General features: G+C 55.0%; 1 protein-coding gene across 1 annotated transcript in view; it reads left to right on the forward strand.

Annotated features, from left to right (window-relative positions):
* Positions 1–10,569: 10,569 nt before the first annotated feature.
* The window catches only part of Nrxn2 (neurexin 2), a 102,786-nt gene continuing 98,491 nt past the window's right edge, over positions 10,570–14,864 (forward strand). The window contains 2 exon segments of the mRNA XM_038327354.1: positions 10,570–10,617; positions 10,619–10,976. Of these exon segments, the coding sequence (XP_038183282.1) occupies positions 10,585–10,617; positions 10,619–10,976 (391 nt within the window). The 5' untranslated portion in view covers positions 10,570–10,584.

Genomic DNA, 14,864 nt, shown 5'->3' on the forward strand with positions numbered 1-14,864 from the left:
AGTCTTCTCGTTTGGTTTGTCCCGGCCCTGGGCACTGTTTTCGGGACCAGCCGGCAGGGGCGGGTGGGTGTGGGATCCAAAGACCCAACCAAGAGGAGAGGGGGCTAGAGCTCCAGGATTCCCAAGACCAACTGGAGCTGGGGAGAGCACCTGCTGGGTTAGGAGGCCTGGACGTCCTGGGCAAAATTATCCTGAGAGGCGCGGAAGGGCTCGGATGCCCTGGGGGCCGGGACGCCAGGTTTCGCGCAGGGGGAGGGCGGTGGGCCAGCTGGAGCCGCCGGGACCTGGCGGCTTCTGCATCTTCGCATTGGCCGCGCCGCTGTCCGTCAGCTCTGCGTGATCCAATGCGCGTGCCTTGGGGGCGGGCCCTGGTGCCTGATGCTGCCGTCAGTCGGTGTTGCAGGGATGCGGCGGCGGAGGCAGCCGCACTGACTCTCAGAGCATCTTCCTCGGAAGCGGCACCGCGGCGGGGCGGGCGGGGACGCGGCGGGGACCGAGAGGCGTGAGAGGCGGCCGATACCGCTGGCCTCGTATCTGTCACCTGCTGGAGACCAAGCGGTCTCGAGGCTCTGATCCCCACCCTTCAGCTCCTGGCGCCCCCAGAACCAGGTATGGGAGGGGGGGGCTGCGGCGGAGCCGGGCTGGGGGGGCGAGAGCCAATCGGGGAGGGGAGCGGGTCGGAGGGGGCGGCGGATGCAGAAAGGACGGATTTGGGGGCGGGGCGCCGAGCAGAGAGGGCTGGCTGGGTGACAGCTAGGAGGCGAAGCCACTGGGGGAGATTGGGGGACTCCCTGTGGAAGGGGCATTGGCCTGAGCTGGGGCGAATGGAGGGGAGTGACGGAGGGTCGTTAGGGGAAGGGATGGGATGTGAAGAGGGCATCCATACGGTTGTGAGAAGGGGTCTGAAATGGGGGGGGGTGTCCCTAGTAGTATGCTACTTCCTGCAGCTGGAAGCAGATGATGGGTCAGAGAGCTGCGAGCTGTTGTGGCCTGAAGGGTCTGCAGGGGAGAAAACACTGGCTCTTCGAGGGAGAGGAGGCCGACTGGAGAGAGGACTGAAGTGGAGCGGAGGTTCTGGGGGTAATCACCGAAGAAAAGGCTCTACTGGGGGGATGGGAGCCAAGGGGAGAGGAGGTTATCAGGAGGGAGCAGAGGGGAAGATGCCAAGATGCTCTAGGCATAGATGAGTCTATGATGGGGGAAGAGCTGGACAAGATGGGGGGCCTGAGGGAGAGGAGAGAGGCTTGTTGGGGAAGGCTGGGGGTGACAGAGAGGGAAACCAGTAGTAGGGGGCTCTACTTGAGTAAGGATGTACTTGGGGGCAGCGGTAGGGCTCTGGTCACAGAGTGCTGGAGGGGGAGAGAAAGCTGCTGGGTCCTGGGCTTACTCCCCCACCCCAAAGAGGTGGGGACTATTTCTCTTGTCCCAGCCTTCTTCCCCAGAGGAAGGAGCAGTCTGCCCTAGGTTCTTTGCAATGGAGCATGAATCCAAGGACTCTGGGTGGGCTCTGGAGGTAAAATTGGCTTTGCAGGGTTGTAGGGCTGTTACCGTTGCCGCTGCTGTCACCCTCTCTTTAGTCCTACTAGAGGCATCTAGGTCCTTAGTGAACCAGCAAGGCTGGGAGGGGCTGTTTCTTGGTGTTTCCCAGTGAAAGGGATCCTGTCCAGCTCTATAAGGCTCAAGTAAATCTGAGGGGGTGGGTCTTGGGTCTCCAACCCCTTTGACTACTTCCGGCTTTCATGCACCCTCGTTTTTGCACATATTGTGGGTGGGTGGGGTAGGCAAGGACCTTTCAGTCATTCCTGCCCCTCCCTCTTGTCCACCTTCCCAGTGTCTGGGCGTTCCTTCTGGGGGAGGGTTTTACATCCTCTGTCTTTTGCTAGAAAAAGAAAAAGAGAAGAGAGCAGGGAAAAAAGAGGGGGGGCAATCAGCTAGTCAGTTAACTACATGTAGGGCCTTCTGCTTTGTGGGTGTTTCAGCTACTTGGATCCCCAGCTCCCAACCCCAACCTGGGATGGCTCAGGGATAGAGACATTAGAGCTGGGGTCACCCTTCTATAGCCAGGGAGAAGGGTCGGGTGGAAGGGAAGTGTGCTCACACACATTCCATTCTCAGCCGCACAGGGGTGGGCGGGACTGATCAGCTGGCAGTGACTGCTGGGGAGTTGCTTCATGGCCTGGGCTGAATCCTCCGACTGCCAGACTCCTGAAATGAAGGGCTGGGCACTGGAGTTAGCCATCGGGACCTCCATGTCCTCTCAAGCTCAGCTCTCCGTTCTGTCCACCGTTGCCAGTGCACAGACATCCTGACACGGATCCACTCGCTGGGTGACACCCACCCAGACACACACCTACACAGACACTCACACCTGCGTATACAACTCCCCAAGCAGCACATCACCCACAGTTCCCCGCCCAGAGAGACTGCCACCTCCCGCCTGCCTCAGAGACCTCCTCAAGGAGCCCCGACTTCAGCACATGACACATACAGAGCCCCCTAAATGCTCCCAGTTCCCTGACAAAGCACTGCAGCCCTTACTCTCAGAGACACACAACTTCATCACCGTTCATTAACTCAGGCTCACAGACGTCTCAAGTCCTCTTGCCTCATGGCCTGCCTTCTCTTCTGGGTACACATGCCCACGCCTGCACACCTTCCAGACACATCAGCCTCTGCCTGCCACATCACATACACCGGTGGTGCTAGTCTGAGTCTTAAACATTTTGCTCCAAGTCTGTGTGTGTGGCAACATTAGCGCACAGGCTGTTCGATTTCATCCTTTATGCCTTGACCTGTACCCTGTCTATAACTCTCAGCCAATTCTTGTCACAGTCTTCTCTTTGTATTTACAGAAAGCCTTAAACCCTAGGTCTACTCCCAACTGATCACGACCACAGTCACCCCAGGCCGGTTTCGCCCCTCAGCCACACCTGGCCTTCTGCAGAACCTTGAGTTCTGCCCTGGCATTTGTATCCCAAACGGCTTCTGCTGCCTGACACAGTGTCCACCCCTTCAATTCCAGCTCCTGCTCAGCCCCCCACGGGGACTCCCAGAAGTGTGTCCTCACACACCACCCACCCCTTGTGGCTCCATCTGTTGGTGCAGTTCTGTTCCCAGCTTCTTTTGTACCGACAGGCCTGTGGACTTGCTGGGCATTCATTCAGCAATGCACACCTTACTGTCATTTTTTAAAGCTGTTTCCTGCTCCTGCCACCATTCAACATGGTGGATGAGGGTAAGGCAGCATGGACTGTGCCATGTCTACCATCAACCCTCAGTTTCCTTTATTTGTAAATGGGTTGTTTCCATACTGATGTCAGGGGGGTGGCTCAGGGATTGGATGATGAGGATTATGATGGTTATAATCATAGTAGCAGCAACGTTATTTAGTGAGCACCCTACTGTGTGCTTTGAACCTTTTCATCTGGCGTATTTGTCAGACACATGGAAAGCCCTCAGCCAGCTGTTTTAATATTTTTTATAGGTGTTTTAATTTTTTTTCAAGACAGGGTTTCTCTGTAGCTTTGGAACCTGTCCTGGAACTAGCTCTTGTAGACCAGGCTGGCCCTCAAACTCACAGAGATCCACCTGCCTCTGTCCCCTGAGTGCTGGGATTAAAGGCGTGTGCCACCACCACCCAGCTGTGTTTAAATATTTTTTGATATTATTCATTTTGTGTGTTATGTGCATCATGGTGCATATGCCGGGGTCAGAGCACAGCTTGTGGGGGTCGGTTTTCTCCTCCCACCATGTAGACGCTGAGGATCTTGCAGCTTGGATAGTCAGGCTTGGCAACAGCAACCCTTACCCGATGAGCCATCCGTTGGCCCAGCAGCAGGTATTTTTTTCTATCGTTAACTTCCCTACACATGTCCACACACACCTGTCAGACACCTCCAAGAGCATGCCAGCCACTGCCGGCTTATGCATGAGGCCGCCCCTGGAAACCATCTGCCCCCTCCGCATCACTGAGTGCACTCTCCCAGGTCTGTGTGCCCCAGCCGTGCATGGCCACAGGATGGTCTCTGTGTTCACCCCCTCCCACATCATGCCAAGCTTCCGAACCTGCTTGTTGTTTCAGGCCCCCATCTATCAAGTTATCCCATTGCATCTCGGTTCCCAGCCCATCCTTTCCACAGCCCCATTCACTTGGCAGTAGCCTCCTCACGCACACACCTCCAGCTGCCACTCTTGTCCTCTGGCTCTTGCTGTTTTTTCTCCAGGCACATAGAGACCACCTTAGGGGACATACGAGCACACTAAGTGCTGGCACTCCATGTTCCCCGTCCTCAGGTCTCTTTATCCTTTCCCCCACTTTCCTAGGCAAGACAGCTACTTAGAAGAATGGAGAAGGACCCAGAGGTGAGAGAGAATCAAACTGGAGAGCGTTCCAACCCTGTCACTTAGGAGTGGTGTCACCCTGTGTGGCCCCATCTCTTGTGAAAGGGAACCTCACTAAGATCTACGTTGCTTATCCCCTGGTCAAGGGAGTTCTTGTAAGGCCCTGGCAAGGATTAAAGTAAATGCCAGATCCGTGCAGCACTGAAGTTGTAGAGGGCTGAGAGGTTCTAGAAAGAATCACTAACACAGCACACACTTTCCCACACCGCAGAAGCCTCAGCGAGGCTGCACTCTTACACATGTTCTGATGCTGACGAGATTTCCAACACATGGAATTGGCCTCCCTTTTTTTGCTCAGACTGTTCCCGGGAATTATGGAGCTCAGACAGGAGAGTCCAGCTGGTTAGCTTGGCGGGCCAGCAGGAGTATTTAGAGAAGAGGCGAGTGAACTCTGACCGTGGTCACGTATTCTGATGGGAATGGGAGCCCAAAGCTGTTAAGTAACTCACCAGAGGTCACACAGGTTGATAGAGGAATAACTGGCACTGGAAGCTAGGTTCATGAGCGCTAGCCATACATACCCAAGCCTGGCTTTTAGGCCATGGCTCGGATGTGTATCTGTCTGGGTCCTCCCTTGTCTTCACTAGGTCATCAGGACTAGAAGGAGAGTAGAAGAGGGGCAGGGATTGTTTGTAGCCTGTCCAGCCTGTCAGTTCTGCCTGGGGATTTAGTGGGGGAAATCTTGTCCTTAGAAACCATCATGACCCCAAGGAAACCTTGGGCCACACAGTCTGATGTCCTTTGTTATGACTCAAGAGCCACCCCCCTTCCTACGCCCCAGTGTCTCTGAATAGCAGTCATCCGTCCTCAGCTTGTACACCTCCACAGACAGGGAACTCACTCCCTGCCCCCTCCAAGGCAGCCTACTCCACTGTTGCGTGGCTTGGACCGCAGGCAGATTTCTTTAGGGCTTGATCCAAATTCTCCCCCCTCAAAACACGCACTTCTCCCACCTGTCCGCGGGCTGCCTTCTGGGGCCACCAGAATGTGTGTAAACCCAGATATTCCTCCCTGGTGCCTGGGGGAGGCCCCTGCTGTCTCACTCCCAGCTGGCATGAGGAGAGGAGAGCCAGAGAGAGGCTGGCATTCTCAAGGCTGGAGGTGTGGTGTGCGCACGCGTGCGTGCATGTGTGTGTGTGTGTGCATTGTGTATGCATGTATGTGGGGACTGTCAGAGAGCCAGTTGAATGGATGCTGGGAGAGGCTGCTGGAAGGTATGGGCATGGAATTGGCATCCGTGTTGTTCAGACTGTTCTGGGAATTATGGAACCCAGGCAGGAAAGTCTAGCTGGTCAGGATGGACAGGTCCGGGGGGGGCATTCAGAAAAAGAGGCTCTTGAACTCTGCCCTAGTCTGGTCAACACCAGTGCTCCTCTCTTAATTGCTGAGCCATCTTTCCAGCCTAGTCTCTGCTCTTCTCCACAACTCAGTTTAGGGAAAAGATGGAAAGAACCCCACAAATGGTTTAGTCTTGAGGTGGGTTTGGAGTCTGTCCACTGTGAAGGTCAGAATAAAGGCAGGTGGGCTTGGGGCCTCAGACACCGCCTGGTGGCCTGTGGGCAATGCAAGATTGAAGGATGCCATTGTGTTTGGGACCAGTAGACCCTTTCTTTACCTCTGTGCCAGAGATTCTTCCTTCCCATTCATTGTCTGTTCATGAGCATGGGCGACGACACTGCTTCTTAGGGTCAGGGAGAGGCATAGGGTGGTACCTCAAGGGTCCAACCTAGAACCTTACAGAGTGGGGAGCCCAGCAATTGCAGATCACATACCACAGTGGCACAGGCCTGACTGTGAGAAGATGGAGAGGTTCTGTGGCTCACGAAGACCAGGGAATGTTGTCATTAGGAGAGAGTAGACAGAGCGCCCAAGGATGCCCGACTCACCCCACTCCAGCTCCGCCTGCCATCACACCACACTGCCTGAGTCTGTCTGTGGGTAGGGGGTGCTGAATCTTGTGATGCCATGGGAAAGGTCAGCTCCCCAGAGGAGCAGTGGCCTATGGCCAGAAGGAACTGGCAGGATGCACTGTGTTGACATCCGGAAGTAGGCAGGAGCTCCTGGGGGCTACTTCGGCCATGTCCCTGCATTGGAGCAATGGCATGGGTCTGGGGGGGGTTGTCAGTGCCTGGATACTGTGGGTACAAAGCCCAGAAGAGGGGCCTTGCCTTGCACGTCTCCGTTAAACCTTTATCTGGATGTAGTTGTACAAGGCAATGGAACCGATTTCTGGAGCCTGGGGTTTCTGCTGAGGCCTGAGGAAGACCGCCACAGCCAGGAACCTCTGTACACTAGGAACAGAGATGTTTGGAAGGGGAAGCCAGCAGAAGCCAGGTCCCTTTGGAAAGAGAGGCTGCAGGGAGTAGCCAAGAGCAGCAGGTGTCCTAGGCACTGTGGAATGGGGTGGAGTGGAAAGGACCCAGGGTGTCTGCTTAGCTCCCTTGGGGCTTGTTTCTGCCTCTTTGCAAGCCTGAAGCTGCCCCAAGGGACCCAGGGTCCCCAGAGAGGGGACACCAGGAGGGCTGGGCTCCCTTTGGCTGACCCCTGGTGCAAGAGTCAGGAGGTCTCTGCTGCACAGCTCTGAGGAGAATGAGCAATGAGCATCTAGGGTCTATAGGCAGACCCTGTCCTCACCCTCCCCAGAGGTCCTGCACAAACCCAGCCTCTGCCCCCAACAGCTGCCTGCAGACAGGCACTTGCACCTGGCTGGTTCTCTATTCTCCCTCTACTCCCAGGCTAACTGGAGCCACCCCTTTCTGAACTCTCAACAACTCTGGACCCTCATCCCCAATCAGATAATCTGTCTCTGGATCTCAAGACCCAGGCCTCTGCCTGGGAGCCTCTGGAATCTCCCCCCCCCCCATCCTTCAACTTCTTGACTGGACAGACAGAACAGATACCTTCCTTAGGCTTCCTCCTTTGCTGCTTCCCTAGAGGGCTGGGACTCAGGGTTGTGAGCATGACAGGGGTGGGTGGGGTGGGGGTGGGGCAGAGGAAAGACACCCCTCCCCCAAGCTGGGGGTCTGTGAGTGGACAGCAACACACAGTCTCATTCCCTCCACCAGTGGAAATCAATAGCTAATTAATTCTCTCCCCAAAATAGTGTCTGGAGGTGGGGGGTGGGGGCTAGGAAAGAGGCAGACGGAAGCAAGGCGGGGCCAGACTGAGACTGAGTGGCTAAGACCCTGGAGGAGGACGGGGGGGGGGGGGGGAGGAGAGGGGGGAGGAATGGTCAGTCTTTTGGCACCAGGGCTGGGCTTCTGCTGGGGGGTCTCTGTCTGCCCCTTTGGAGAAGGGGAGCTTTGACTTTTTGATTCTCTAGCTTCAGGGTCTCTTGCCCCTGCCCTGGGCTGGGGGTGCATGTGTTGTGTGGGGGGTTGAGGGCGTCAATCAGGCCGGGAGGCAGGTGCTGCATTTAATTTGATTGGCTAATTAGCCCGCGCATGCTAATTATCTCCATTACCCAATGAGGAGAAGCAGTGGCACGCTATATATAACTGGCAGTGTTTGCAGGAAAAATGGGGGCTGTGGGTCTGGCCATCTTCTCTCTGACTGGGAAGGGATAACCCTTGGGGGTGCTGGGGCAGGACACTTTGGTCTCCTCCACCACCCCATCATGGAGCCTGTAGGACTCAGGTAGGCAGCAGCCAGAAGCAGGGGAGGATGGAAAGGGGACACTGACTACACAACCGTATTCCAGATGTTTCCCTAGCCACTGCTGGGCTTTCAGAGCCGCTCTGCCGTCTTTCTTCTGGACATGGGGCACCCCAGCCTCCCTGCCTCCTGTCACTCTGGGCACTGTGGCTCCTTAGTGCAGCCCTAGCTGCTTCTTTCTGTCTCAGCTTCCTCCCCTGTAGCTCTCTACTTCCCACCCCCCCTCCAGCCCCCAAGCCACTCTTCTCCCGTTTGGGAGCTGGCCTGTGGCTGTCCTGCTCTTTGCCTTGTCGTGGGCACGCTGGAGTTGGACGGGCTTGGATTTGAAACCTAGCATATTGTTGGCTGTCTGGGTGACCTTGGCCAAGTCTCTAGGCTCCTCTGTATGAGTCTCCCCAGGGGTGAATAGGAATAATGGAACTCTTTGACTGATTAAGTAAAACAACATTTGTAAAAATGCCCTGGATCCTGGGCTTTGATAAATGCCATTTGAATTTGGAATTTGATTTTCTCAACCTTCTATTTCTTTTCTTCTTTCCACCAGCCCCCTCTCCTCCATTAGTCTTCTATTTCCACCACTGTTCACGGGCTCCTCTGCTTCCTCTTTCTCCTCTTCACCTGTCCCCAGCTCCTCTGAAACTCTGGCCCCTCCCTGCTTCTTTCCCAGGCTTCTCATCACCTCTTTCTCTCCCTCCTTCCCACCCTCCCTCCCCAAAATAAAATCAATGCAATATTCAGGAGGGTGTTGGATATAAATAATTACGACTTGGAGTTTAACGAGATGCAAATTCCCCTCCCTGTCGTGGGGTATAAATGCTCTCTGACAGCCCGTTACAAGGGTAATCATTTCAGAAAGGCAATTTTATGCAAATGAGCCTGCCTGCCTCCCGGTAGCTCCCCCCCAGCCTTGGGTGGGGGGCCCTGGACAAACTGACTGTTGAAGAGAACCCAGGTACTGGGACCAGTCCTGAGACTGAGGGACGTGGACCTGGAGAGAGGTTGAGGGTGATTTGTCCTTATTCAAGACGACCTGGGCAAGTGGAAACTTAACGTTTGACAATGGCCACCAAGTAAGGTTGGGAGTCTGTTAAATGTCTTGGTGTGTTAGGGGGAAACAGAGGCACAGAAGTGGATTGTCTATGCTCACGGATGGATGGATAGGGCTTGGGTTGAGGATACCTGGGTCCTGGCTGGCTTCTCTCCCTTGCCCCTTCCCAGTCTGGTAACCCTGTGGTACCATTGACGAATTGGCATTTAATTAATCCCAATGAATTATTTAGCAACTTCATTATCCAACATCAAGAGCTGATGAGAGAGACTTATCCCTGGCTGAAAGTGGGAGCCAGGCCCAGAGGTTAGGCGGCTCAGAGAGGTGGCTAGGGTTTAACTTCTGGAGGACAGCTCCTTAGCCCCCACCCCGTCCGGGAACTGGCCTTGGTCCTGGCCCTTAGAGGGTTAGGGCTGCTTCCACTGGATTTCATAAAGACTCAATGGTGTCATTCTTCGCCGGTCCACACCTCAAACCAATAATGACACAGTGAGCACTCAGTCCAACTGGTGGCACCCCAGAACTTTCAAGTGTTGTGGTATCTCTTTCTTTGGAGAACTTCTGCAGGTCAAGGCCAGCTGAAGACCTCAAGGGGCTGGCCATGGTGTATCAGACCTGTAGTAATAATCCAGCACTTGAGAGAGGAGGCGGAGGCGGGAGGGATCTCAGGAATTCCAGGTCATTTTCTGCTACATAAGGAATTGGGGTGGGGGTAGGGGGACAGCCAGGTGCTAGATGAGACGGTTTCCAAAAAAAAAAAAACCAACCAAACAAAAAAAACACGTAAAAGTGCTAAAGGAAACAGGTGGTCACCCGCTAGTTGAGATGGGGAGCCAGACACCAACAACACCCCATTGACTCTGAACCCTCGATTAACCTTTCCTCTCTGTTTCCCCGCAGGCGTCCCCTCCCCCACCTTCCATCCGAGCCCGCCGCGGGGAGGGGCTCCACCACCGCCGCCGCCGCCGTTGCCTTCCGGGGACTTGGGCACGTGAAACCCCGGCGGCTGGGTCCATGGCACTGTGAGTCGGCGAGGGAGCCCCGCTCCGCGCGAGGGGCGCCGGCCCCCTCCCCCGCCCCATGCGTCCGCGGCTCTGAAGCCTGAGCGGGGCCGGGGCCGGGCGGCGTCGGGGCGCCGGAGGCATGGCGCTCGGAGTCGGTGGCGACCGCACCTCAGCTGTCGCTGCTTTGCTGCTGGCGCTGGCGGCGGGCGTCCGTGGCTTGGAGTTCGGCGGCGGCCCCGGGCAGTGGGGCTCGTTACGCGCGCTGGGCGGGGCGCGGCGAGCAGTGGCGAAGCTCAGCTTCAGCCTGCGCACTAAACGCCACGCGCGCGCTGCTTCTCTACCTGGACGACGGCGGCGACTGTGACTTCCTGGAGCTACTGCTGGTGGACGGGCGCCTGCGGCTGCGCTTCACGCTATCTTGCGCCGAGCCCGCCACGCTGCAGCTGGACACGCCGGTGGCTGACGACCGCTGGCAACATGGTGCTGCTGACCCGCGACGCGCGGCGCACCGGCCCTGGCGGTGGACGGCGAGGCCCGCGCCGCCGAGGTGCGCTCCAAGCGGCGCGAGATGCAGGTGGCCAGCGACCTGTTCGTGGGTGGTATCCCACCCGACGTGCGCCTATCTGCGCTCACGCTCAGCACCGTCAAGTACGAGCCACCTTTCCGCGGCCTCCTGGCCAACCTGAAGCTGGGCGAGCGGCCACCGGCTCTGCTGGGCAGCCAGGGTCTGCGCGGCGCGGCTGCCGACCCCCTGTGCGCTCCTGCGCGCAATCCCTGCGCCAACGGTGGCCTCTGTACCGTGCTAGCCCCCGGCGAGGTGGGCTGCGACTGCAGCCATACTGGCTTCGGCGGCAAGTTCTGCAGTGAAGGTGAGTCCCAGCGCCGGAGCGAGATGGAGGGGTGGGCGGACCGGGAGGCCTGCTGGGCCGTGTTGGGGCGGGAAAACCGAGGAAGAGCGCCCGTTTTAGGTCCTCGGGAGCCGGCGCAAGTGCGCGAGGGCCGGTGCAGTTCTAGAGTGGTTTGGGCGTGGCCCGGGCGTGGCCAGGGTGAGCGCTCAAGCGACCTGTGCTTGGGGTCCAGTATTTGCTGGTGACCCGGGTCATGTGAATGGATGGTGAGGTCTTGTGGGTGGGGCATGCGCCGGCCGTGCATGTAGGAGGGCCTGTGAGACACCATGTGGGGACCTGTAACTCCGGTGGGGCCTTGTGTGGTTTTAGGCGGGGTTGGTGGCCCACCTTTGGCGTGCAGTGGGAGAGAGTGGGCAGGGCCTCTGAGAGGCTGGGGTTTTGCTTGGCCACTGTCTTATGATAAGGACTGATCTGTGAGATCCGGACGGAAATCCGCATGAGGACCTACACCAGAGGGCGGAAAGGGAGATGGGACAGCGATGATGTGACCTAAGAGGCCAAGAGGACGGGAATAGTGTTATCTTTTCTGTCGTCACAGGATCTCCAGGGTTGTGTAAGAGGTTCCTGACTAAAAGTTGACCATTTGGCAGTTGGGCCAGAATGGCAGGCAGTCTTTCCCAGGTGCGAGACTGGTTGGCGAGACTTATGTTTCCTACACGGAAGCCCTTTCCAGCTTGGGGTTGGGATGGAGATTATTGGGCTAGATAAGGCTAGGAGGTGAGACAGAATTTGGAATGGGCCTTGGAAGGAAGATGTTGGGCACTCTGCCATCACCCCAGTTTGTAAGAGAGATGTGTCTGGCCGAGCTTATTGACTGGGGAAAGAAAGGCTGTTGGATAGAGGGCAGCTAGGCTGTGCTTTAGAGGAAGGAGGAAGGAGTGCGTTTGTTTTGATGTGACTGAGTGGTCAGAGGAAAGATTTTTCTCCATCGATTTGGGGGGTGGCAGCTCATTGCCCAGCAGGTGTGTTCAGTAGTATTTGTTTTTGTCTCTACTTGCTTGAGGGCTGCTTTGCAACTTGTGTGTGTGCATGTGTGTGTGTGTTGTGTACATGCGTGTGCATCTTCAAGGAGGTGGAGTCTTTGAGGAAGCCTGTGTATATGAACTAGTGTGGCTCTGGGGATGGTGTCCCCAAAGCTGTTTGCGTGTGGTCAGCCTCCAGAGGAGCCAAGTCTGCAGACGTAGCCCTGTGTATGGGAGATCTTCTTCAGCGTTTCGACTGTGTATTTGTAGCTATGGTAGACAACTAGAAAGGAGCCAGGTGTGAGAATGAACAGGCAGAATCCCAGCATTTGAGAAGTGGATGCAGGAAGACCAGGAGCTTAAGGCAGCTCCCATAGTGAGTCTGCTGACAGCCTGGACTACCTGAGACTCTGTCTCAAAACAAAACAAGAAAGCAAGCAAACAGAAAACCTAAGAAAGGGTTTTTGGATTGTTTTGTTGGATTGTTCTGGGATCCATCTTTAGGAACAGAGTGTATTAACATGACACCTTCTCGCCTTTTCTCCAAGGAGCTCAGGCGCTCCCCTAAACTGTGAAACTGTGTTCAGGCCTGCAGTCTGCCAGTGTGTTTGGGTGCATATGTGTGAATGGTCTGTTTGCGTTGTTCTTACTGATCGGAGACCATTGCTTAGCAGAGTGACTGGAACACAGCTGGGAGGGTTTGTGCCCACGTGTGGGTTCCTGTATGTGTGTGTTTCACTGAGAGACCTCAATAAGACATTTGGAACTTATGAGAAATTTCCAGAACCTTAACTTTATTCTCCAGTTCCTATGACTGACCCCTCTCGGCCCCCCTTCAGCCTTCCTAAGGGAACAGGATGGACTATTTTTCTAGTTTAAGGGAGGGAACATTTGAGCTATGGAGAGGTTATAGTGCCTGCTATATGGTCCCCCTGTAGTAGAATTAAGCCTAGGCATATGAGAATTGAAGTCAGAGGGATCTTTATCAATACAGTCTCTGGCTTCCCTGGACCTAAGTGTGTGTTCTGAAAGTGGGCTGTGTGATGTCTCAGATGTGTTCTTGTGTGGGACAGGGGTGTTTATTGAGTGGGTGTGCTAGAGTCAAACAAAGGTTTGGGTCAGCTGAACAGAGAGAGGTGGCTGTGTGCCCCCGACCCACTGTATGTGACAGCTGGCAGAGGCAGGGGTCCTGGGTGAATATGGTGTGTTGGTATCTCTGTGTGTGATCTGCTGAGATAGAGGCGCTTTGTCTGAGAAAGGGCAGGATGTGTCTGTGTTCTCTGCATCTAATATAGTACTCGGCAGCTAGTGGGTGTTTGATTAGACTTGGGAAATGAATGGAGAGATATGGTGAGTGTGTGAGAGAGTGAAGCCATATGTGTTGTTGAAAACGCGTATGTGTGTGTTTTAGGAACTGAGTAGTGGGAGTCATGGGGTGGACGATACTGATTGCACCTGAAGCTGACAGGTGCGGCAAGAGCCCCCTTCCCCGACCCCCTCTCCTGCTCTCTCCACCTCCCTGTCTTATTTATTTTCCTTGTGTTTGTTCCTGAGTCCCTTAGCAGTTCCCCCCAGCCCCGAGACAGGGTTTCTCTGTGTAGAACTCACGCTGTAGACCAGGCTGGCCTCAAACTCACAGAGATCCATCTGCTTCTGCCTTCTGAGGGCTGGGATTAAGGCATGTGCCGCACTGTCTGGCTTTAATCAGCTTTTTGTAATAAGCAGTGCCCGTTGGTTTCTTATAACACATTCCTGGGTCCATGTTCATGTGTGTGTCTCTCTGTGTTTGAGACACTCTTGCTGTGTAGCCCAGGCTGGCCTCGAACTCATGAAGAGTTCCCACTCCAGTCTCCCAAGTGCTAGGATTGTAGGTGTGTGCCATCTTGTCAGGCTCTCCTCCAAGACACCCCCAGGGGTGTCAGAAACAACATCTAGCAGAATCTGCTTCTTTTATTTTAAATTAAAATTTTATATATCATTAGTGTGTGTATCTGTGCAGGTGCACACAAACCACAGCACATATGTAGAGGTCAGAGGACGACTCCATGTAGTTGGTCCTCTCCTTTGCTACTTTCCCATGGGTCCCTGCAGATCAAATTCAGATCATCAGGCTTGGGTGGCAAGCACCATTAGCTCACATGTGTGTATCTGTGAGTGCCTGCATGTATGTATGTGCACCATGTACATGCCTGGTGCCCTGGGGGCCAAGCAGTATGTCAGATCCCCTAGAGCTGGAGGAACAGAAGGTTGGGAGTGAGGCTGGGAACCAAACCTGGGCCTTCTGGAAGAACAGTAAATTGTAGTATGATTAACAAAAACTCAAAGTCAGATATCGGGGTTCAACCTGAAGGTCACGAAAGCAAAATAGTCAGCCACTGGCTCTTACCTCTACCTCAGTCTGAAATGGCGATCCTGTCTCCAGGATCTCAGAATGAGACTGAATAAGAGCTGTCTCCTCCCGTTTTATAATCCTCTCTAGGGCTCGGATTAAAGGCATGCACCACCCAGTTTCTATGGCAAACTAGTGTGGCTACTGGGATTAAAGGTGTGCGCTACACTGCCTGGTCTGTAAGGCCTGACCAGTGGGACTGTTTTACTCTCTGATCTTTAGGTACGCTTTATTTATAAAATAAAAATGAAATGTCACTACAGTAAATACTTGTAGCCACCGAACCATCTCCCAAAACCTACATTCTAATGAAAAAATTCCTCTTATTTATTGTGCATGTGGGCACCCCTGCCACAGCACGCCTGTGGAGGTCAGCGCAAAGCCTGCACAAGTTGGTTCTCTCCTTCCACCATTTAGGTCCCAGGGATTGAACTCAGGTCACCTTTATCCACCAAGCCATTTTTTTTCTGGTCTTTCTAGTACATTCTTACCCACTCA

This window comes from Arvicola amphibius, chromosome 1, assembly GCF_903992535.2.
Source record: "Arvicola amphibius chromosome 1, mArvAmp1.2, whole genome shotgun sequence".
Classification (NCBI taxonomy): Eukaryota; Metazoa; Chordata; class Mammalia; order Rodentia; family Cricetidae; genus Arvicola; species Arvicola amphibius.